The sequence below is a fragment of the Oncorhynchus gorbuscha genome, linkage group LG01 (genome assembly GCF_021184085.1).
Source record: "Oncorhynchus gorbuscha isolate QuinsamMale2020 ecotype Even-year linkage group LG01, OgorEven_v1.0, whole genome shotgun sequence".
Taxonomy (NCBI): domain Eukaryota; kingdom Metazoa; phylum Chordata; class Actinopteri; order Salmoniformes; family Salmonidae; genus Oncorhynchus; species Oncorhynchus gorbuscha.
The window spans coordinates 102,841,456-102,867,023 of NC_060173.1; the positions used below are offsets into that span (position 1 = coordinate 102,841,456).

Below are 25,568 nucleotides of genomic sequence, written 5' to 3' on the forward strand. Positions count from 1 at the left end.
TTACAAACAATGTAAAAAAATAAAAAATAAAATCATTTGAGTTAATAAAGCCACATACAAACATGGTCTCTTTTTTGGTTTCTTGATTAAAGCAGCTCCAAAATGCAGGTGTTTCAGCCGAGCTCAGTGCTTTCTGTGGTGGAGGGCAGCCAGGGGAAAATACGGAGTTGGTAATGTTCTCTAGTTGCACCATGATTAGCTGTCTTCTTGTCACTCATGGGAACTCTGGATAAGAGCGTCTGCTAAATGACGTAAATGTAAATGTAAACAGTATGTCACTGCCAAGTCTAAGGGTAGACCTTGAAAATTCAAGCCCCTTGGGAGCTGCCATAGAGATACATTAGAAGTGCCCATCCAAGAAGGCTCAAGGTCATTGGCCATAGATAAAATGACATCAAATCACATATCTACAGTAGCTTTGATTGGACTGATCATGTCAACATCAGTCTTAGCGACCGGGAGACCCATGGGGCGGTGCACAATTGGCCCAGTGTCGTCCAGGTTAGGGAAGGTTTTGGCCGGCAGGGATGTCCTTGTCCCATCGTGCACTAGCGACTCCTGGTAGGGACGGGCGCAGTGCACGTTGACCTGGTTGCTAGGTGTACAGTGATTCCTCCGACACATTGGTGTGGCTGGCTTCCGAGTTAAGTGGGCATTGTGTCAAGAAGCAGTGCGGCTTGGTTGGGTAGTGTTTCGAAGGACGCACGGCTCTCGACCTTCACCTGTCCCGAGTCCGTACGGGAGTTGCAGCGATAAGACAAGACTGTAACTACCAATTGGATACCATGAAATTGGGGAGAAAAAGGGATACATATATATATTTTTTAAATGATATCGCAAATTCAACAATGAGTGGTTTGGAAGGAATCAAGTGACAGTGGCTAACTGCAAACATCACCGACCTGCAATTCATTGGAGTGGCTGTGTGGTCCCAAATCTGGGATTAAGTGTCTCCTTTCCAAGTTTAAAATGAGAAACATTCAACATTGGCCATGCTGTCAATGAAGCATTTGTGCCGTGCACAAAACAACTGTTAACTCAGAACTGCAAAAACTTGACTTCAGTGAGTTCAAGACAACTGGGGATTCCGGAAAAAACGAGCTCTGGCTGGGAAATCCGTTTTGACTGGTCATCCAACTCGGAATTGTAAGTCGGGAACTCGGGCCTCTTTCTAGAGCTACGACCTGAAAATCAATGACATCATCATGATTCAACCTGGTTTTTTTCTGAGTTCCCAGTTGTCTTGAAAGCGCCATACATCTCGAGAATGCCAGACTTTAATGACAAAATTTGCCCACGAAGGACTGCCGTGCCACCTTCAAGTGAGCACAGCACAACAAGGTGGGTCCAAAAATCTATTGTATGCTGCTGCACAAATGATGTAATACGCCAGGGAGATATGTACAGTGTACTGTAGCTCAGAAAGTAATACTAAGTGTATGTTGTGTAGTAAGCTGTTAGCAGCCCATGTGCCTCACGCTAATAATTTGGTCTATTTACCCCTCTTAATTTCGCCTACTGTTCTGACTTGGTGGTGCACATGTAGCCTATAACCTGTTTTAGAGAAACGTAATCATCCAATTTTGTTAGAGATTTCATTGTCTGCTTATATGCCCCTTTTATTTATCTGACTGTTCTGACTTTGTGTACAGGGAGAATACTGTAAGAACGGCCCACCTTCTGAATTCTGTCACCGTACATTTCAAACGTTCTAAACAAATAGTTATATTGACTACGTCCGTCCTAGCTCGCACAATAATCGAAATTACAGATGGCCTATTATCCACTTGTCGTCCGCTTATGCCATAGTTTGTACATCTTAATTGTCATTAGAAACCACATTTGTATAAGCAAGTCAGCCATATTAGCTATGATTTTTTTAAAGGCCGTAAATGAGGCTGAATGAACTGTTTCACTGCCAGACAAGGCTCCGCTGATAGCCAGGTGTAGCAGTGGTAAGGTGTTGGGACTGCTGTTAGGACAGCTTTATGTAGGCCCTTAATAGTTTGTGGGCACCGTTTGTCACCGTTATTGCGCAATTCATGTATTGTTTAGTGTTGTGATGTGTAGTGGCTTTGCTGGCATGCATCCTGCTTTATATATATTTTTGGGCCCCACCAAGATGTACATGCTAAAATCGCCACTCGACATAAGCAACAAATTATTTTGTTCTAAGTGAACAAGAGACCTCCCGGCCTCACTTTAATGCTTGAACATTCATTACTTTGTTGTAATGCTAAATGATAGAGATGGATTACATAGATATGTAAAGGACAATCCCTCCTCCCTTCTGTTCACCTCTAGGTTTAACCCTTGTTCTGGCATGTCAATAGTGCATAAAGGCCAAAATGAACATAAAGATTTTAGGACTATAAGGTTCTATCGGCATTTTTGTCAAACATTTAGTTACTGACATAGCCTTGTTCTGGTAAATGTCCTCTACCTAAATTGTGCTCTTAAAAACCCCAATTGATGTTGATACAGTTGAAGTCGGAAGTTTACATACACTTAGGTTGGAGTCATTAAAACTCATTTGTCAACCACTCCACAAATTTCAAACTATAGTTTTGGCAAATCGGTTAGGACATCTACTTTGTGCATGACACAAGTAATTATTCCAGCAATTGTTTACAGAAAGATTATTTCACTTATAATTCACTGTATCACAATTCCAGTGGGTCAGAAGTTTACATACACTAAGTTGACTGTACCTTTAAACAGCTCTAAAAATTCCAGAAAATTATGTCACGGCTTTAGAAGCTTATGATAGGTTAATTGAAATAATTTGAGTCAATTGGAGGTGTACCTGTGGATATATTTCAACTCAGTGCCTCTTCGCTTGACATCATGGGAAAATCAAAAGAAATCAGCCAAAAATAATTGTAGACCTCCACAAGTCTGATTCATCCTTGGGAGCAATTTCCAAATGCCTGAAGGTACCACGTTCATCTGTACAAACAATAGTACGCAAGTGTAAACACCATGGAACCACGCAGCCGTCATACCGCTCAGGAAGGAGACTTGTTCTGTCTCCTAGAGATGAATGTACTTTGGTGCGAAAAGTGCAAATCAATCCCAGAACAACAGCAAAGGACCATATGAAGTTGCTGGAGGAAACAGGTACAAAAGTATCTATATCCACAGTAAAACGAGTCCTGTATCAACATAACCTGAAAGGCCGCTCAGCAAGGAATAAGCCGCTGCTCCAAAACCGCCATAAAAAAAAGCCAGACTACGGTTTGCAACTGCACTTTGGTACAAAGATCGTACTTTTTGGAGAAATGTCCTCTGGTCTGATGAAATAAAAATGGAACTGTTTGGCCATAATGACCATCGTTATGTTGGGAGGAAAAATGGGAGGCTTGCAAGCCGAAGAACACCATCTCAACCGTGAAGCACGGGGGTGGCAGCATCATGTTGTGGGGGTGCTTTGCTGCAGGAGGGACTGGTGCACTTCACAAAATAGATGACATCGTGAGTAAGGAGAATTATGTGGCTATAGTGAAGCAACATCTCAAGACATTAGTCGGGAAGTTAAAGCTTGGTCGTAAATGGGTCTTCCGAATGGACAATGACACCAAGCATACTTCCAAAGTTGTGGCAAAATTGCTTAAGGACAACAAAGTCAAGGTATCGGAGTGGCCATCCGATACCTTGAAAAAGTGTGTGCGAGCAAGGAGGCCTACAAACCTGACTCAGTTACATCAGCTCTGTCAGGAGGAATTGGCCAAAATTCACCCAACTTATTGTGGGAAGCTTGTGGAAGGCTACCTGAAACATTTGACCAAAGTTAAACAATTTAAGGGCAATGCTACCACATACTAATTGAGTGTATGTAAACTTCTGACCCACTGGGAATATGATGAAAGAAATAAAAGCTTAAATAAATCATTCTCTCTACTATTATTCTGACATTTCACATTCTTAAAATAAAGTGGTGATCCTAACTGACCTAAAACAGGGAATTCTCCAGGATTAAATGTCAGGAATTGTGAAAACAGTTTAGATGTATATGGATAAGGTGTATGTAAATTTACGACTTCAACTCTAAGTCCAAAATAATACAATATTTAAATTGCTGATGCCATTCAAACCAATGAGGGTTCAGAACAATGAAGCCGATTATCTCAGAATCATCTTTTTGCAGATGGAACCTTATAGTCTCAAGCTCACGATATGGCATATTGACTAACATACTCCCTAACATGTCAGATAGTTTCATGTTGAGGAGGCAGGGTGTTAACCCAAAGGGAATTGAAGAGTGAAAGCTCAGAAATAGGGTCAATATGTTGTTATATAACCCTGCGCTGTATATAGCCCTACACTCTTAGAAAAAAGGGTTCCAAAAGGGTTCTTCGGCTAACCTCATAGGAGAACCATTTTTGGTTCCAGGTAGAACCCTTTTTGGTTCCAGGCAGAACTCTTTGGGTATAGGGTTATTCAAATGGTTCTCCTATAGGGACAGTCGAAGAGACAACACTTAATAGCCTTCTACTCTTCAAAACAGTCCCAAACTCTTCAAAACAGGCCCAAACCCTTCAAAACAGACCCAATCTTAAATTACTGTAAGGGCCTCTGAAAAAAGCTATTTAAAAATCATACACGATAGCTAGTTACTTTATACTGATTCAGATGGCTGCTCTGCACACAATCGGAGGAGAACAGAGAGCTCAGGCTCTAAATATGAGTGCAGTGATTCAGAAAGATCTAAACTGTCCTGAAGGAAGCTGTTTCAATAGCAAAGACACAATCACACTGCAGTGGTGAGGTCCATAACGTAAAGCTAGAATAGGGCCCATTCATTCTAACACACACCTTTACTGTAGCACGTATCATCCCATCGGGACATTTGGCTTGTACAACACTAGAGACAATGTACAGTAGCTCCACCCACCGCTGTCCCTGTCCCGTCGCTGGCTGTGGAGGCGTGCAGCGGCAGCAATTTTCATCTCCAGCTGTTTGCGCTTGGCGGCGTCGGCCGGCATGGGGTCGCTGTAGTGGAGCCGGAGGCGGCACTCTCGCTGGGCCCTCACCGATTCGGCCGGTTCATAGGCTGCGTCCGAGCTGGAGCGCCTGCAGCCCAGGCCAGAGTGCTGCTGATTGGAGAGACACACCTGTCAATCACCTGAATATGTCATCAGCTATTGAAAGAGATGGTAACGTGAGAGACCTATAGAATGTGGGTTGGCTGTATTACACACTCAGGGGCCTGAGAGCATGTACTGCAGCGTGCAGTTTTCCTGCTAATGGTGCCATCATCATCTCAATCTCAACAGATATTGATCCATTCTGAACCTGGTAGGTTTGACTAATGAAATGGTGTTTAATATCCTGAGAGATAGACTGTACTGTTAATATGATACTAGAGGTCGACCGATTAAGATTTTTTTCAACGCCGATACCGATTATTGGAGGACCCCCAAAAAAAAGCAGATACCGATTATTGGAGGACCCCAAAAAAAGCCTATACCGATTAATCGGCCAATTTTATATATATATTTGTAATAATGACAATTACAACAATACTGAATGAACAATGAAAACTTGTATTTTAACTGTATTTTAAATCTATTTAGTCTCAAATAAATAATGAAACATGTTCAATTTGGTCTAAATAGTGCAAAAACACAGTGTTGGAGAAGAAAGTAAAAGTGCAATATGTGCCATGTAAAAAAGCTAACACTTAAGTTCCTTGTTCAGAACATGAGAACATATGAAAGCTGGTGGTTCCTTTTAACATGAGTCTTCAATATTCCCAGTTAAGAGGTTTTAGGCTGTAGTTATTATAGGACTATTTCTCTCTATACCATTTGTATTTCATATACCTTTGACTACTGGATGATCTTATAGGCACTATAGTATTGCCAGCCTAACCTCGGGAGTTGATAGGCTTGAAGTCATAAACAGCACTGTGCTTCAAAGCTTTGCTAAGAGCTGCTGGCAAACGCAGTAAAGTGCTGTTTGAATGAATGCTTACGAGCCTGCTGCTGCCTACCACCGCTCAGTCAGACTGCTCTATCAAATATAAAATCATAGACTTAATTATAATAAACACACAGAAATACGAGCCTTTGGTCATTAATATGGTCAAATCCGGAAACGATCATTTCGAAAACAAAAAGTTTATTCTTTCAGTGAAATACAGAACTGTTCTGTATTTTATCGAACGGGTGGCAACCTCAAGTCTAAATATTGCTGTTACATTGCACAACCTTCAATGTTATGTCATAATTATGTAAAATTCTGGCAAATTAATTGCGGTCTTCGTTCGGAAGAAATGGTCTTCACAGTTCGCAATGAGCCAGGCGGCCCAAACTGTTGCATATACCCTGACTCTGCTTGCACTGAACGCAAGAGAAGTGACACAATTATACTAGTTAATACTGCCTGCTAACATGCATTTATTTTAACTAAATAAGCAGGTTTAAAAAATATACTTCTGTGTATTGACTTTAAGGAAGGCATTGATGTTTATGGTTAGGGACATTGGTGCAACGATTGTGCTTATTTCACGAAGTGCTTTTGTTAAATCATCACCCGTTTGGCGAAGTTGAAGTAGGCTGTGATTCGATGATAAATTAACAGGCACCGCTTTTATCATATGCAACGCAGGACAAGCTAGATAAACTAGTAATATCATCAACCATGTGTAGTTAACAAGTGACTATGTGAAGATTGATTGTTTTTTATAAGATTAATGATAAGTTTAATGCTAGCTAGCAACTTACCTTGGCTCCTTGCAGCCACAAGGTCCTTTTGATGCTGCACTCGTGTAACAGGTGGTCAGCCTGCCATGAAGTCTCCTCGTGGATTGCAATGTAATCAGCCATAATCGTCGCCCAAAAAGGCAGATGACCGATTGTTATGAAAACTTTAAATCGGCCCTAATTAATCGGCCAGGCCATGCCGATTAATCGGTCGACCTCTATATGATACCCTTGACTCTGAGAGGCTGTCAATGTTGTATGTACTCAGACAGACCACTGGCACATATCTGTGTCTGTTTCCTTCACGGAATGACTTGAGATGCCTTGGGATGGAATAGGAATGCTAGGGAAGCCTTATAATGGAATGGGAATGCTAGGGAAGCCTTATAATGGAATGGGAATGCTAGGGGAGCCTTATAATGGAATGGGAATGCTAGGGAAGCCTTATAATGGAATGGGAATGCTAGGGAAGCCTTATAATGGAATGGGAATGCTAGGGAAGCCTTGGAATGGAATGGGAATGCTAGGGAAGCCTTGGAATGGAATGGGAATGCTAGGGAAGCCTTATAATGGAATGGGAATGCTAGGGAAGCCTTATAATGGAATGGGAATGCTAGGGAAGCCTTATAATGGAATGGGAATGCTAGGGAAGCCTTATAATGGAATGGGAATGCTAGGGAAGCCTTGGAATGGAATGGGAATGCTAGGGAAGCCTTGGAATGGAATGGGAATGCTAGGGAAGCATTGGAATGGAATGGGAATGCTAGGGAAGCCTTATAATGGAATGGGAATGCTAGGGAAGCCTTTGAGATTTTAGAAAATACCCCAAATACTAGAGACAACATTATGAGTCTGACACAATATTATAGCCTGACACAATGGCACCAATGCTAGGTGGATTGCATGGATTGCATTGGTGTAAGTCAAATGATTCCTGCATACATCATGGTGGGCCTCATCATGGAACTAAAGATCAGGTGAAAGGTCATCAGACTGACAGGGTGACCCCCTGACCCCTCACCTCTCTACAGACGCTCATTCAGCATCATTAGTGATCGACATAGCTGAATAACAGCAGCTCATTTATTGACATGTCATCATCAATCGGCCCCCAAACTGCTAACGTCTAGACTCTGGTTCCTAGCATCAGCTTGATAAACAACACATAGCTGCAGACCTATGCATGATAAACAACATGACTGTGGCTGAAAACAAAGGGCATTGGGGTATGTTTTCATATCCAATGAGACACAGGAGGGAAATATGACACGTCGCTAGGGATCAGGTATCACACAGAATAATTAATGACGCGGTTGGATGCGGGTATTAATGAATTGCGGTTGGCCATGACTGGAAAAACACACTGCCATTCTCCATGCATTAAATAAGCCGGTGCATGCAACAGCAACAATGACTGAGCTATGAACAAAAAGCAGTGGTGGAATATATGATGTCAGCGTTCGTTCTCACCTATAACATCCTTCCTCATACAAAATACATGACGGACTGTCAGCCATAAACCCAAACTACCCTGGTTGTCGATACGTGATGCTTGATGCTGTAACCTCAACCCCAGCAGAGGCAGAGACGTGTTGGTTGGATTATTGCACAAATGAACACAATGCAACGACAGCTACCGACAGACGGCTAGCAGCTGGGTAGCTGCGTTTCACACAGAGAGGACAGGAGGACAGACAGCCGAGCCAGCCAAGCAGAACAGCACACAGATGAGATGAAGAAGCCCCGTCAGTTACCACCATGAACCTGCTCTTTAATCCTCCCTCTCTGCTGAGTCCTGTTCCCAGGCAGATGCAGAGCTGCGCTGGGAGGAAGACGCTGAGGCTGCGGGTGTAGCTGCATGCCTGCCTGCGGTTGTCAGGGGCTCATCACAGACGTCTGTCTGGCTCTGTGTGTGTGTCTGCAGCCTCCTGCCTGATGCCTGCCTGGAAACGCAGTCCCTCTGTTCTGTTCTGCTCTGTTTTGCCCTAACCATCCTCACATGCCCCTGTCTAGTGTGCGTGCCACAGCCCACCACTGTCTTCAGTATATTGAGTGAGAGACAAATAGAGAGAAAAGGTCAATGAAAATGAATAATGATGTGGCGAAGTAGAGAGAAAGAGAGAGAGAAAGAGAGAGAGAGAGAGAGAGAGAGAGAGAGAGAGAGAGAGAGAGAGAGAGATTCTGCTTACGCATTCTGCAGTTAGTTCTTCTCCTCCTCCTGCTGCAGGCTTGTCGCAAGCCTCCTCTCCACAGGCCGTCGCGGTTGTCATGGAGACGGTGGAGGATTGAAAATCTGGTGGGGGAGCGATGTTAGCGCTGTCGTCCTGGTCACCTGACAGCCTGACGGGGGCCTCTGCCGCTGCAATCTCTGCACTGCAGCTGGAGACAGAGGGAGGAGGGAGAGGGAGGGGGGTAAGGGAGAGAGAGAGAGAGAGAGAGAGAGAGAGAGAGAGAGAGAGAGTAGAGAGATGTAAAAGGAGGGAGAGAGAGAGAGAGAAAGACAAAGGGAGGGAGAGAAAGAAAGGGACAGAGAGAGCGAGAGAGAGAGAGAGAGAGAGAGAGAGAGAGAGAGAGAGAGAGAGAGAGAGAGAGAGAGAGAGAGAGAGAGAGAGCGAGAGAAGGAGAGAGAGAGAGAGAAGGGGATAGAGAGAGAGGGGGAATGACGAGAGGTGTTGGAGAAGACAGAACAGGAGAGGATGGAACTATGATTCCTGGCACTTCTCTCCATTCATATCATTCAGTTTCATCCTCCCTTCCTCCTCCTCCCTTCCCACTGTCCCCCTTCACCACTCCAGGGACCCATTCTCTTCTCCTCTCTCTCCCCGGCAGAGGCTCAGGGGCTGGGTAATGAGACGCATCAATTCCCATTAACACCTGAACTCCTGGAACAGATGATGGACCACAGGGCTGGATGCTGCCTCCCTCCCTCGCCCCACAACACATGGACCACAGGGCAGGATGCTGCCTCCCTCCCTCGCCCCACAACACATGGACCACAGGGCAGGATGCTGCCTCCCTCCCTCGCCCCAAAACACATGGACCACAGGGCAGGATGCTGCCTCCCTTGCTCCACACCACATGGACCACAGGGCAGGATGCTGCCTCTCTCGCCCCACAACACATGGACCACAGGGCAGGATGCTGCCTCCCTCGCTCCACACCACATGAACCACAGGGCAGGATGCTGCCTCCCTCGCTCGCCCCAAAACACATGGACCACAGGGCAGGATGCTGCCTCCCTCGCTCCACACCACATGGACCACAGAGCAGGATGCTGCCTCCCTCGCTCGCCCCAAAACACATGGACCACAGGGCAGGATGCTGCCTCCCTCGCCCCACACCACATGGACTACAGAGCAGGATGCTGCCTCCCTCGCTCCACACCACATGGACCACAGGGCAGGATGCTGCCTCCCTCGCTCCACACCACATGAACCATAGGGCAGGATGCTGCCTCCCTCGCCCCACAACACATGGACCACAGGGCAGGATGCTGCCTCCCTCGCTCCACACCACATGAACCATAGGGCAGGATGCTGCCCCCCTCCCTCGTCTGACAGAGCTCCAGAGTTAGTCTGTGGAGAAGGGAGAACCTTCCAGAAGGACAATCATCTCACCAATAAGGCCTTTATGGTAGAGTGGCCAGACAGAAGCCACTCCTCATTAAAAGGCACATGACAGCCCGCTTAGAGTTTGCCAAAAGACACCAAAAGGACTCTTTGGCCTGAATGTCAAGCGTCACGTCTGGAGGAAACCTGTCACCGTCCCTACAGTGAAGCATGATGGTGGTAGCATCATGCTGTGTGGATGTTTTTCAGAGACTGGGACACTTGTCACGATCGAGGGAAAGATGAACGGAGCAAAGTACAGAGAGATCCTTGATGAAAACCTGCTCCAGAGCGCTCAGGACCTCAGACTGGAGAGAAGGTACACCTTCCAGAAGGACAATGACTCTAAGGACACAGCCAAGACAATGGAAGAGTGGCTTCGGGACAAGTCTCTGAATTTGAGTAGCCCTGCCAGAGCCCGGACTTGAACCCGATCTAACATTTCTGGAGAGACCTGAAAATAGCTGTGTAGCGATGCTCCCCATCTAACTTGACAGAGCTTGAGAGGATCTGCAGAGAAGAAGGAAGAAACTCCCCAAACACAGGTGTGCCAAGCTTGTAGCATCATACCCAAGAGGACTCAAGGCTGTGATCGCTGTCAAAGGTGCTTCAACAATGTTCTGAGTAAAGGGTCTGAATACTTATGTAAATTTGATATTTAAGCATTTTATTTTTAATACATTTGCAAACATTTCTAAAAAACTGTTTTTGCTTTGTCATTATGTGGTATTGTGAGAGGAAAAATGTGATCTATTTTAGAATAAGGCTGTAACGTAACAAAATGTGGAAAAAGTCCAGGGGTCTGAATAATTCCGAATGCACTGTATAGCCATCATATATACTGTATATTCTAAATATATTAGTAGGCCTAATCAATCCCTCTATTCATGTTTAAATATTAATGTCCCTGTTAGGGGAAAATAGGACATTAAAACCATAAGGTGTGTATTTGTCATTAGGAAAGAGAGAGCCCAGAGCTTAAGCACACCCAAGAGCACTGTTCCAGAGCTTCCCATTAATAGATCCCTGCTCCACCATCCCATCAGGTCTATACTACAGTATAACACATGGGAATAGCATTGTAATTGCCTGGTGAAAAAGACATCAGACTAGCCACAGTTCGATAGCCATCATGATTGCAAGCCTGTATGGGACACTGAGGAGCGCTAACACAAAGACTTGTTTAGTGGAGTCGAGAGAGACTGAGATTGGTTAAATCTAGACCCTTGGAGTGCATGCATAGCATTAGAAAATTACACATTTTTAATGACCAACTTGATGCTATTAAAGGTCAAATTAAAACCTACTAAGAATATATTGTATGAACATACTGTATATTAGAACACAATAGCCTACATGCATGTATTAAACCCCTTAGGAATAGCTACCTCATAGATTCTAGCCATTCATAAGCAGCATGGGGATGAGAAACTATTAACTGTTATGCGGGTGAATGAGGACCCAAAAGCGACTTGGCGAAAACAGAGTCTTTAATCCAGTTTAAGGAAATAGCAATACTCCTAGACAAATCGGAGCGGTGAATAAAGCATAAAAACAATTTCACTCGTAATCACGAGAACTGACTGGAGACTCGATAATAAACTGCAGGTTGCCTCGGGAAGGCACTTGACCGTAGCAGACTCAGACACCTGCTCACCACGCAGCATCTGAGGGAAACACGACACGACAGGGCGATACAAAGACACAGCACGGTGAACAATATACAAGGATCCGACAGGACAGAAACGGAAAACAAGGGGAGAAATAGGGACTCTAATCAGGGGAAAAGATAGGGAACAGGTGTGGGAAGACTAAATGATTGATTAGGGGAATAGGAACAGCTGGGAGCAGGAACGGAACGATAGAGAAGAGAGAGAGAGAGGGAGAGAGAAAAAGGGGAACGAACCTAAAAAGACCAGCAGGGGGAAAACGAACAGAAGGAAAAGCAAAATGACAAGACAATATAAGACAAAACATGACATTAACATCCCTATGTCGCCTGTCCTCTGTCCCCTGTCCTCTGTACTCTGTTTCCTGTCCTCTGTTCCCTGTCCCCCGTTTCCTGTCCTCTGTTCCCTGTCCCCCGTCCTCTGTTCCCTGTCCCCCGTTTCCTGTCCTCTGTTCCCTGTCCCCCGTTTCCTGTCCTCTGTTCCCTGTCCCCCGTTTCCTGTACTCTGATCCCTATCCCCGTCCTCTGTTCCCTGTCCCTCGTTTCCTGTCCTCTTTTCCCTGTCCCCCGTTTCCTATCCTCTGTTCCCTGTCCCCCGTTTCCTGTCCTCTGTTCCCTGTCCCCCGTTTCCTGTCCTCTGTTCCCTGTCCGCCGTTCCCTGTCCTCTGTCCCCTGTACTCTGTCTCCTGTTCCCTGTCCTCTGTCCCCTGTACTCTGTCCTCTGTCCCCTGTACTCTGTCTCTGTCCCCTGTACTCTGTCCGCCGTTCCCTGTCCTCTGTTCCCTGTACTCTGTCCCCCGTTCCCTGTCCTCTGTCCCCTGTACTCTGTCCCCCGTTCCCTGTCCTCTGTCCCCCTGTCATGTTTTGTCTTATATTGTCTTGTCATTATGCTTTCCCTTCTGTTCGTTTCCCCCTGCTGGTCTTATTAGGTTTGTTCCCTTTTTCTATCCCTCTCTCTCCCCCTCCCTCTCTCTCCTCTCTCTATCGTTCCGTTCCTGCTCCCAGCTGTTCCTCATTCTCCCTACTCACTCATTTAGTCTTTTCACACCTGTCCCCTATTTTGTCGTCTGATTAGAGTCCCTATTTCTCCCCTTGTTTTCCGCTTCTGTCCTTGTCGGATCCTTATATGATGTTCGCTGTGCTGTGTCATTGTCTCGCCCTGTCGTGTCTTGTCTCCTTCAGATGCTGCGTGTGAGCAGGTGTCTAATTCTGCTACGGTCGGTGCCTTCCCGAGGCAACCTGCAGTCAATGGTCGAGTCTCCAGTCTGTCCTCGTCACTACGAGTGGATTTTAGTTTTTCATGTTTTGTTTTCTTCTTATATTGTCCAGGAGTATACTTTTGCCAGTTACTGGAATAAAGACTCTGTTTTCGCTAAGTCGCTTTTGGGTCCTCATTCACCTGCATAACACCCCCGTTCCCTGTCCTCTGTCCCCTGTACTCTGTCCCCCGTTCCCTGTCCTCTGTACTCTGTCCGCTGTTCCCTGTCCTCTGTCCCCTGTACTCTGTCCCCCGTTCCCTGTCCTCTGTCCCCTGTACTCTGTCCCCCGTTCCCTGTCCTCTGTCCCCTGTACTCTGTCCCCCGTTCCCTGTCCTCTGTACTCTGTCCGCCGTTCCCTGTCCTCTGTCCCCTGTACTCTGTCTCCTGTTCCCTGTCCTCTGTCCCCTGTACTCTGTCCGCCGTTCCCTGTCCTCTGTCCCCTGTACTCTGTCTCCTGTTCCCTGTCCTCTGTACTCTGTCCCCTGTACTCTGTCCGCCGTTCCCTGTCCTCTGTTCCCTGTACTCTGTCCCCCGTTCCCTGTCCTCTGTCCCCTGTACTCTGTCCCCCGTTCCCTGTCCTCTGTCCCCTGTACTCTGTCCCCCGTTCCCTGTCCTCTGTCCCCTGTACTCTGTCCCCCGTTCCCGGTCCTCTGTCCCCTGTACTCTGTCCCCCGTTCCCTGTCCTCTGTCCCTTGTACTCTGTCCTCCGTTCCCTGTCCTCTGTACTCTGTCCGCCGTTCCCTGTCCTCTGTCCCCTGTACTCTGTCCCCCGTTCCCTGTCCTCTGTCCCCTGTACTTTGTCCCCCATTCCCTGTCCTTCGTTCCCTATCCTTCATTCCCTGTCCTCTGTTCCCTGTCTTCTGTCCCCTCTCGGTGGTCCTCTGTAGCTCAGTTGGTAGAGCATGGCGCTTGTAACGCCAGGGTAGTGGGTTCGATTCCCGGGACCACCCATACGTAGAATGTATGTACACATGACTGTAAGTCGCTTTGGATAAAAGCGTCTGCTAAATGGCATATATCATATATCATACTCTGTCCCTTGTTCCCTGTCCTCTGTCCCCTGGCACCTGTCCTCTGTCCTCAGGTCCCATGTCCGACGTGTGAGGAGTGTCATTTTTGAAAGTGTGTCACACAGTTTTCCTGTCTGGCAAAACTACCACCTGCAGTATATCGTTTGTGCTATCATGCAGCTCAGTCTACAGTCTTGTTTGATCCATCATCACCCTAGCACTGTCTGACTCTGCAGACAGAGGTGACAGAAACAGTGATATTTATGAATGAGAGGTGACAGACACAGTGATATCGGTGGGTGAGAGGTGACAGACACAGTGATATATATGGGTGAGAGGTGACAGACACAGTGATATATATGGGTGAGAGGTGACAGACACAGTGATATCTGTGGGTGAGAGGTGACAGACACAGTGATATATATGGGTGAGAGGTGACAGACACAGTGATATCTATGGGTGAGAGGTGACAGACACAGTGATATCTATGGGTGAGAGGTGACAGACACAGTGATATCTATGGGTGAGAGGTGACAGACACAGTGATATCTATGGGTGAGAGGTGACAGACACAGTGATATATATGGGTGAGAGGTGACAGACACAGTGATATATATGGGTGAGAGGTGACAGACACAGTGATATCTATGGGTGAGAGGTGACAGACACAGTGATATATATGGGTGAGAGGTGACAGACACAGTGATATATATGGGTGAGAGGTGACAGACACAGTGATATATATGGGTGAGAGGTGACAGACACAGTGATATATATGGGTGAGAGGTGACAGACACAGTGATATATATGGGTGAGAGGTGACAGACACAGTGATATATATGGGTGAGAGGTGACAGACACAGTGATATATATGGGTGAGAGGTGACAGACACAGTGATATATATGGGTGAGAGGTGACAGACACAGTGATATATATGGGTGAGAGGTGACAGATACAGTGATATCTATGGGTGAGAGGTGACAGACACAGTGATATATATGGGTGAGAGGTGACAGACACAGTGATATATATGGGTGAGAGGTGACAGACACAGTGATATATATGGGTGAGAGGTGACAGACACAGTGATATATATGGGTGAGAGGTGACAGACACAGTGATATATATGGGTGAGAGGTGACAGACACAGTGATATATATGGGTGAGAGGTGACAGATACAGTGATATCTATGGGTGAGAGGTGACAGACACAGTGATATATATGGGTGAGAGGTGACAGATACAGTGATATATATGGGTGAGAGGTGACAGATACAGTGATATATATGGGTGAGAGGTGACAGATACAGTGATATATATGGGTGACAGAAGGAGGCACAGTGGAGCAGCCTGACTGACTGTCAGGGAGGGAGCCATTTATGACACAGAAAATGAAGAATACAAATCAAATCAAATCAAATTTATTTATATAGCCCTTCGTACATCAGCTGATATCTCAAAGTGCTGTACAGAAACCCAGCCTAAAACCCCAAACAGCAAGCAATGCAGGTGTAGAAGCACGGTGGCTAGGAAAAACTAGCTCGCGTTGCAAAATGAATGTACACATACATGATATTCAATCATTTCATCCAAACTGCTGGCGTGCGTCAACGAGCGTAGCTAGGCACTAAAATAGAACGTGGTTCTATTTTTGACACTTGACGCGCTGCAAGTCCCGCCTCTCCTATCTCCTCATTGGTTTTTAGGACCATATACCCAAGTGGGTGATTGAAAGATGAACTGAGGTCCACACTCCTGTCCAGTTGGTGGTGGTAAGGCACCTTAAAGTTGGAGTAGAGGACCTTGTGCATTTCAGGTAAAATAACAACCCAATGTTTATATCCCAGGACAAATGAGGTAGCAACAGCAAGCTAGATATCTAAACTGCCATGAATGTTTCATGTGTTTCGACCTGTCCCCATATTAATATAGTTGGTTCAGAGTTCATTTTGATATTTCAACCTGCGTGTCCTGATCACGTCTGGTGTGGATAGACAAAATCAACATGTGTACAATGGAGCACGCGGACGCCTGGTCTAGTCAGTATGTAAATCAACGAAGCATACGTCGGCTGACAGAGCCTCACAAGCCAATCGCAGAATGTGACAACAGAACTGAAGCAAATCGTACAATCTGGCCAGGTTGATATCAAGATTTTCATTTGATAACATCGCACAGTGTGACACGTAATAATAGTAAAAGAGTGAATCTGATGTACAGTGTGGGAAGGCCTTGAGGCAGCACGTGTGAATGCTACATTGTCAGACTATGAACGATGCCAAATCAGGCTCTACATCTCTCCATGATTTGCCGAACCACACCAGACTGGACGCTTCATCTGTTTAGCAAACAGTATGCCTAAACCAGCTGCCACAGTGAGAGGGGGAGGAGGAGGGTGGCAGTGCCAACCTGAAGTGCCAACCAGCTGTCCTGTGACTGTGAGCCTATGGAGCAGGCCAGGTTCAAAATGTATTTGAAATCTTTCAAGTACTTTATCCATCCTTGTTGGAACTTCCCTGGCCCAATGGAACCAATGAATAGTCTCAAAAGTGCACAACCTATCCATCTTGCATTCCAGGCAGGCTCAAGACAAAACACTCAAAGTATGTGAAAGATTACAATTCCTATTTGAACCCAGTTGGGTCTGCTATGGAGATGATGTGTCAGACTGGAGACGGGAGACCCTGGCACAGCCACGACGGTCTCCTCTGGTAGCCAATCCTGTTAACTGTCAATCTGTTCATAATAAGCTGTGATAAATCAATAACAACAATAACACTAATGTCACCGTTGAAGAAAACCACTACAGCGCACGCCATTGGATCCAATTTTTACCATCAAAGAGCAGAAAGCGGGCTACAAGGAAAGCTTTTTGGCAAAAGCATGTGCATCCATCTTAAATGAAAACTAGCAGTAAATTAACTGGTAGATTTAGTGTTTAACATTGTAGTTTTCTTTTCTTGTCAATGATCTCTTTACATGGCTAAGGTGAAATTGAAATTGAAATTCAATTAGCTTTGGCTTTCATCTTAGTAAGCACATACAGTAGCTTCCACAAAGCAATAAGGCAAATTCAGTTAGATAAAAGCTTAATTACTGTAATGACTGAATCCCATTGATGATCCAATGAATGAAGGGTCTCCCCCCAGGCCCTTCATTTTCAGCTTCACCTTTACCTTCACCTGCTCACTAACCTCTTCTTGATGAGGTCCAGGGCGGAGCCGATGAACCCATCCTTCATCTTGTAGATCTTGGCTCCATAGCTGGAGAGGTCAGTCCTGTCCAAGAGCAGGGCTGGGCAGCAGCTGGAGGGGCCCTCTGCATTCTCTCTGTGTGGAGGAGGGAAGGGGACCTGAGAGGCCCAAGGCACACTGAGCCCCACATTAGGCTTTCTGTCCTGGGCCTGGGTATGATACATGGTCCCCTTCCCCTGGGTCTTACTGGAGGGCTGGAGGGGAGAGCGGGGAGTAGGGCCTGTGCATATAGCTTTGTTAGAGACTGTAGTCTGTATGCTGGCTTTTAGTTGGGGAGTAGGGCCAATGAAGATGGGAGAGGATGAGTGCAAAGTGCTGGCTGTGGGAGTCTCTCCACTGCCTCTCCTCTCCTCGCTCCCCCTCTCCCCCCTCTCTCCGCTACCTCTCCTCTCCTCGCTCCCCCTCTCCTCCCTCTCTCCACTGCCTCTCCTCTCCTCGCTCCCCTCTCCCCCCTCTCTCCGCTACCTCTCCTCTCCTCGCTCCCCCTCTCCTCCCTCTCTCCACTGCCTCTCCTCTCCTCGCTCCCCCTCTCCTCCCTCTCTCCGCTACCTCTCCTCTCCTCGCTCCCCCTCTCCTCCCTCTCTCCACTGCCTCTCCTCTCCCCGCTCCCCCTCTCCTCCCTCTCTCCGCTACCTCTCCTCTCCCCGCTCCCCTCTCCTTTCTCTCCCCACTGCCCTCCTCTCCCCGCTCCCCCTCTCCTCCCTCTCTTCACTGCCTCTCCTCTCCTTGCTCCCCCTCTCCTCCCTCTCTCCACTGCCTCTCCTCTCCCCGCTCCCCCTCACCTTTCTCTCTCCACTGCCTCTCCTCTCCTCGCTCCCCCTCTCCTTTCTCTCTCCACTGCCTCTCCTCTCCCCGCTCCCCCTCTCCTCCCTCTCTCCACTGCCTCTCCTCTCCCCGCTCCCCCTCTCCTCCCTCTCTCCACTGCCTCTCCTCTCCCCGCTCCCCCTCTCCTTTCTCTCTCCACTGCCTCTCCTCTCCCCGCTCCCCCTCTCCTCCCTCTCTCCACTGCCTCTCCTCTCCTCGCTCCCTCTCTCCTTTCTCTCTCCACTGCCTCTCCTCTCCCCGCTCCCCCTCTCCTCCCTCTCTTCACTGCCTCTCCTCTCCTCGCTCTCCCTCTCCTCCTCCTGAGAGGACTGAGAGTCTCGCCGTCCCAATGGGGCTGTCTGAGTCTTACAGTCTATGCCTGCCCTTGGGCTCTGGCTGCCTGTCCCTGGGCTCTGGCTGCCTGTCCCTGGGCTCTGGCTGCCTGTCCCTGGGCTCTGGCTGCCTGTCCCTGGGCTCTGGCTGCCTGTACCAGTCTCTGGCGGTTGGTCTATAGTTGTTACTGTAGTAGCATTACTCCTGCTCTCTGTCTGTCCACTCTCTCCCTCTCTCTGTCTCATCCTCTTAAACTCCTTGAAGGTAGGGATGTGCAGGCGGCCCATAGGGGGCCTCTTACGCTCGGCTATGAGCTCAGCACTACTTCCAGTGACAGAGATGGACTCGGTGGTGAAGGACATGGCCATGTCTGGGGTTTGAGGGGTCTCCAGGGAGGCATGGAGGGCCAGGTTTGGGGTGCTGTTCTGCCGGCGGAGCTGAAGGCGTCTCAGAACCTCCTGCTTGATTTCCTCAGGGCTGGTGAGGTGCCGGACATACAGAGGTCTCCCAAAGTACCTCTGGTGGGGGGATGAGTCCCTCTCTGAGCACCCACTCAGGATGGGAGTGGTACTGCCTGGGGTTACCTGAGGTCGAAGAGGCTTCAGGGGTTCTGCTGCTCCCGATCTGGCGCTTTGGAGGCGGAGCTTCTCCCTTAGCCCTTTCCTGCCATTGGTGGTAGTGTTCACCCCCCAGTCATCTGTGCCGGGGAACAGCCACTGGGGGAAGAGGGGCAGCTCCTTCCTCCCCAAACCTCCCAGACCCCTCCCCAGGCGGGGGTGGGGGTGGGGGTAGAACGCCAGGCTCTCAGGACCGTAGCCCTGGGGCCCTGTCCCCTCCGAGGGCCCATCGTACCAGTGGCTGGTGGCAGTGCAGCGGAAGATGAACCCACTGTCCACACTGCCCCTGTAGGGGGCACAATAAGGGGAACAGTAGAGGCCTGGTTCAGACACAGAATTACTCCAGTTCAAGTTCTCCATGCTGCGGTAGAGTCTAGTTCCACAGCCTTTGTTCATGTTCCAACAGGGCCCTGGGTCCAGCCCCAGGCCTGACCCTGACCCTAACTCCAGCCCAGAGTCAGGACCCCTGGGTGGGTGCTGCACACTGTTGGTGGAGCAGTACCGGAGCCCCAGGTTAGTGAGTAATGCACTGCTGTTAGACCGTGGTATGAAGGGGCACTGGCCAGGGAAGGGCGGGTAGGGGGGTACGCTGTGGCCTCTGAAGCCAGAGAGGGGTTCGGGCAGGGGGAAGTCATTGAGGCTGAGGCAGGGCTCCAGATCCATGGTGAGACCAGCGGTGCAGGTGTAGCCCGCGAGGCCGTGGCCTTGGCCGGGGGAGCAGCCCGCTGAGGGGTAGTCACATGGTGGAGGGGCCTTCACGTCCGGCATGGCTGCAGTATGAGCCACCATAATTCAGAGAGAGGCTCCGGGAAACTGGCCCTAAAGGACAGAGATGAGACACACAGGGGAATGAGCTGGGAGATAGAGCACTGTCTGCAAAACACACACACACACGCTTACGCACAAAAGCATGTGTACACACACACACAGACACAGACACACACAGACACACACACTGTCACAGTGCATCTATACGTTAGCTGTACTAAAACATTTCAGGAATTGAATTTGAAGGACAAACACTGAGGGTAGTTGAGATAATTCTGGAAATGACAAATCCATTTCATACAGTACATAAAGTACATACAGTACACACTGTACCTTCAGTATATACAGCACATACAGGGCAAACTGTACATACAGTTCATACAGTACATACTGTACCTTCAGTATATACAGTACACACAGTACATACAGTACACATAGTACATACAGTACACACAGTACATACAGTACACAGAGTACATACAGTACATACAGTACACAGAGTACATACAGTACACACAGTACATACAGTACATGTCATGAATGAGATTAGCATTCTTTTAGATTACATTTTGATTTTAGCTCCATGGTTGAGCTTCTGTGAGATGTTTGAGCCATGTCACAATCAACCATCAAAGAAAATATAACAAATATTATACTAGGACAATATGACACTAGGACAATATGACACTAGGACAATATGACACTAGGACAATATGACACTAGGACCATATGACACTAGGACAATATGACACCAGGACAATTATACTAGGACAATATGACACTAGGACAACATGACACTAGGACAATTATACTAGGACAATATGACATTAGGACAATATGACACCAGGACAATTATACTAGGACAATTACACTAGAACAATATGACACTAGGACAATATGACATTAGGACAATATGACACCAGGACAATTATACTAGGACAATATGACACTAGGACAATTATACTAGGACAATATGACATTAGGACAATATGACACTAGGACAATTATACTAGGACAATATGACACGAGGACAATTATACTAGGACAATTATACTAGGACAATTATACTAGGACAATATGACATTAGGACAATATGACACCAGGACAATTATACTAGGACAATATGACACTAGAACAATTATACTAGGACAATTATACTAGGACAATATGACACAAGGACAATTATACTAGGACAATTATACAAGGACAATATGATACAAGGACAATAAGACACTAGGACAATATGACACTTGGACAATTATACTAGGACAATTATACTAGGACAATATGACACAAGGATAATAGGACACTAGGACAATTATACTAGGACAAGTGTACAAGGACAATATGATACTAGGACAATATGACACTAGGACAATATGACACTTGGACAATTATACTAGGACAATTATACTAGGACAATATGACATTAGGACAATATGACACCAGGACAATTATACTAGGACAATATGACACAAGGACAATATGATGCTAGGACAATCATACTAGGACAATATGACACTAGGACAATATGACACTAGGACAATATGACACTAGGACAATTATACTAGGACAATATGACATTAGGACAATATGACACTAGGACAATTATACTAGGACAATATGACATTAGGACAATATGACACCAGGACAATTATACTAGGACAATATGACACTAGGACAATTATACTAGGACAATATGACATTAGGACAATATGACACTAGGACAATTATACTAGGACAATATGACATTAGGACAATATGACACTAGGACAATTATACTAGGACAATATGACATTAGGACAATATGACACCAGGACAATTATACTAGGACAATATGACACTAGGACAATTATACCAGGACAATATGACATTAGGACAATATGACACTAGGACAATTATACTAGGACAATATGACACTAGGACAATATGACACTTGGACAATTATACTAGGACAATATGACATTAGGACAATATGACACCAGGACAATTATACTAGGACAATATGACACTAGGACAATTGTACTGGGACAATATGACATTAGGACAATATGACACTAGGACAATTATACTAGGACAATATGACACTAGGACAATATGACACTTGGACAATTATACTCGGACAATATGACACTAGGACAATTATACTAGGACAATATGACATTAGGACAATATGACACCAGGACAATTATACTAGGACAATATGACACTAGGACAATTATACTAGGACAATATGACATTAGGACAATATGACACTAGGACAATTATACTAGGACAATATGACACTAGGACAATTATACTAGGACAATATGACACTAGGACAATTATACTAGGACAATTATACTAGGACAATATGACATTAGGACAATATGACACCAGGACAATTATACTAGGACAATATGACACTAGAACAATTATACTAGGACAATTATACTAGGACAATATGACACAAGGACAATTATACAAGGACAATATGATACTAGGACAATATGACACTAGGACAATATGACACTTGGACAATTATACTAGGACAATATGACACTAGGACAATTATACTAGGTCAATATGACACTAGGACAATTATACTAGGACAATATGACACTAGGACAATTATACTAGGACAATATGACACTAGGACAATTATACTAGGACAATATGACACTAGGACAATTATACTAGGTCAATATGACACTAGGACAATTATACTAGGTCAATATGACACTAGGACAATTATACTAGGACAATATGACACTAGGACAATTATACTAGGACAATATGACATGAGGACAATATGACACCAGGACAATTATACTAGGACAATATGACATTAGGACAATTATACTAGGACAATATGACATTAGGACAATTATACTAGGACAATATGACACTAGGACAATTATACTAGGACAATATGACATGAGGACAATATGACACCAGGACAATTATACTAGGACAATATGACATGAGGACAATATGACACTAGGACAATTATACTAGGTCAATATGACACTAGGACAATTATACTAGGTCAATATGACACTAGGACAATTATACTAGGACAATTATACTAGGACAATATGACACTAGGACAATTATACTAGGTCAATATGACACTAGGACAATTATACTAGGACAATATGACACTAGGACAATTATACTAGGACAATATGACACTAGGACAATATGATACTAGGACAATATGACACTAGGACAATATGACACTTGGACAATTATACTAGGACAATTATACTAGGACAATATGACATTTGGACAATATGACACCAGGACAATTATACTAGGACAATATGACACTTGGACAATTGTACTAGGACAATATGACATTAGGACAATTATACTAGGACAATATGACACTAGGACGATATGACACTAGAACAATTATACTAGGACAATATGACACTAGGACTAGGACAATATGACATTAGGACAATTATACTAGGTCAATATGACATTAGGATAATTATACTAGGACAATATGACACTAGAACAATTATACTAGGACAATATGATACTAGGACAATATGACACTAGGTCAATATGACACTAGGACAATTATACTAGGACAATATGACATTAGGACAATTATACTAGGACAATATGACATTAGGACAATTATACTAGGACAATATGACACTAGGACAATATGACACTAGAACAATTATACTAGGACAATATGACACTAGGACAATATGACACTAGGACAATATGACACTAGGACAATTATACGAGGACAACATGACATTAGGACAATTTTACTAGGTCAATATGACACTAGGACAATATGACACTAGAACAATTATACTAGGACAATATGACACTAGGACAATTATACTAGGACAATATGACACTAGGACAATATGACACTAGGACAATTATACTAGGACAATATGACATTAGGACAATATGACACTAGGTCAATATGACACTAGGACAATTAGACTAGGTCAATTATAGTAGGACAATATGACACTAGGACAATATGACACTAGGACAATATGACACTTTGACAATATGACACTAGGACAATTAGACTAGGTCAATTATAGTAGGACAATATGACACTAGGACAATATGACACTAGGACAATATGACACTTGGACAATATGACACTTGGACAATATGACATTTGGACAATATGACACTAGGACAATATGACACTAGAACAATTATACTAGGACAATATGACACTAGAACAATTACACTAGGACAATATGACACTAGAACAATAATACTAGGACAATATGACACTAGGACAATTATACTAGGACAATATGACACTAGAACAATTATACTAGGACAGCATGACACTAGAACAATTATACGAAGACAATATGACACTAGGACAATTATACTAGGACAATTATACTAGGACAATATGACATTAGGACAATATGACACCAGGACAATTATACTAGGACAATATGACACTAGAACAATTATACTAGGACAATTACCGGTATACTAGGACAATATGACACTAGGACAATTACCGGTATACTAGGACAATATGACACTAGGACAATATACTAGGACAATTATACTTGGACGATATGACACTAGGACAATTATACTAGGACAATATGACATTAGGGCAATATGACACTAGGACAATTATACTAGGACAATATGACACTAGGACAATTATACTTGGACAATATGACACTAGGACAATTATACTTGGACAATATGACACTAGGACAATTATACTTGGACAATATGACACTAGGACAATTATACTTGGACAATATGACACTAGGATAATTATACTAGGACAATTATACTAGGACAATATGACACTAGGACAATATGACACTAGGACAATATGGCACTAGGACAATATGACACTAGGATGATTATACTAGGACAATATGGCACTAGGACAATATGACACTAGGACAATTATACTAGGACAATATGACACTAGGACAATATGACACTAGAACAATTATACTAGGACAATATGACACTAGAACAATTACACTAGGACAATATGACACTAGAACAATAATACTAGGACAATATGACACTAGGACAATTATACAATATGACACTAGGACAATTATACTAGGACAATATGACACTAGAACAATTATACTAGGACAGCATGACACTAGAACAATTATACGAAGACAATATGACACTAGGACAATTATACTAGGACAATTATACTAGGACAATATGACACTAGGACAATATGACACTAGGACAATTATACTAGGACAATATGACACTAGGACAATATGACACTTGGACAATATGACACTAGGACAATTATACTAGGGCAATATGACACTAGGACAATATGACACTAGGACAATATGGCACTAGGACAATATGACACTAGGACAATGATACTAGGACAATATGGCACTAGGACAATATGACAGTAGGACAATATGACACTAGGACAATATGGCACTAGGACAATATGACACTAGGACAATGATACTAGGACAATATGGCACTAGGACAATATGGCACTCGGACGCGGGGATAGCAAGTCCCCACTCCACACAATGT

At 45.0% G+C, this 25,568-nt stretch overlaps 1 protein-coding gene across 1 annotated transcript in view; it reads right to left on the reverse strand.

The window, feature by feature from the left end:
• The window catches only part of LOC124047779, a 123,932-nt gene that overhangs the window by 6,081 nt on the left and 92,283 nt on the right, over positions 1-25,568 (reverse strand). The window contains exons 3-6 of the mRNA XM_046368089.1: positions 18,834-20,081; positions 17,449-17,870; positions 8,897-9,086; positions 4,895-5,093 (exon numbers count right to left, since the gene is read on the reverse strand). Coding sequence (XP_046224045.1) covers positions 4,895-5,093; positions 8,897-9,086; positions 17,449-17,870; positions 18,834-20,051 — 2,029 coding nt within the window. The 5' untranslated portion in view covers positions 20,052-20,081. The remainder of the gene's footprint in view (positions 1-4,894; positions 5,094-8,896; positions 9,087-17,448; positions 17,871-18,833; positions 20,082-25,568) is intronic.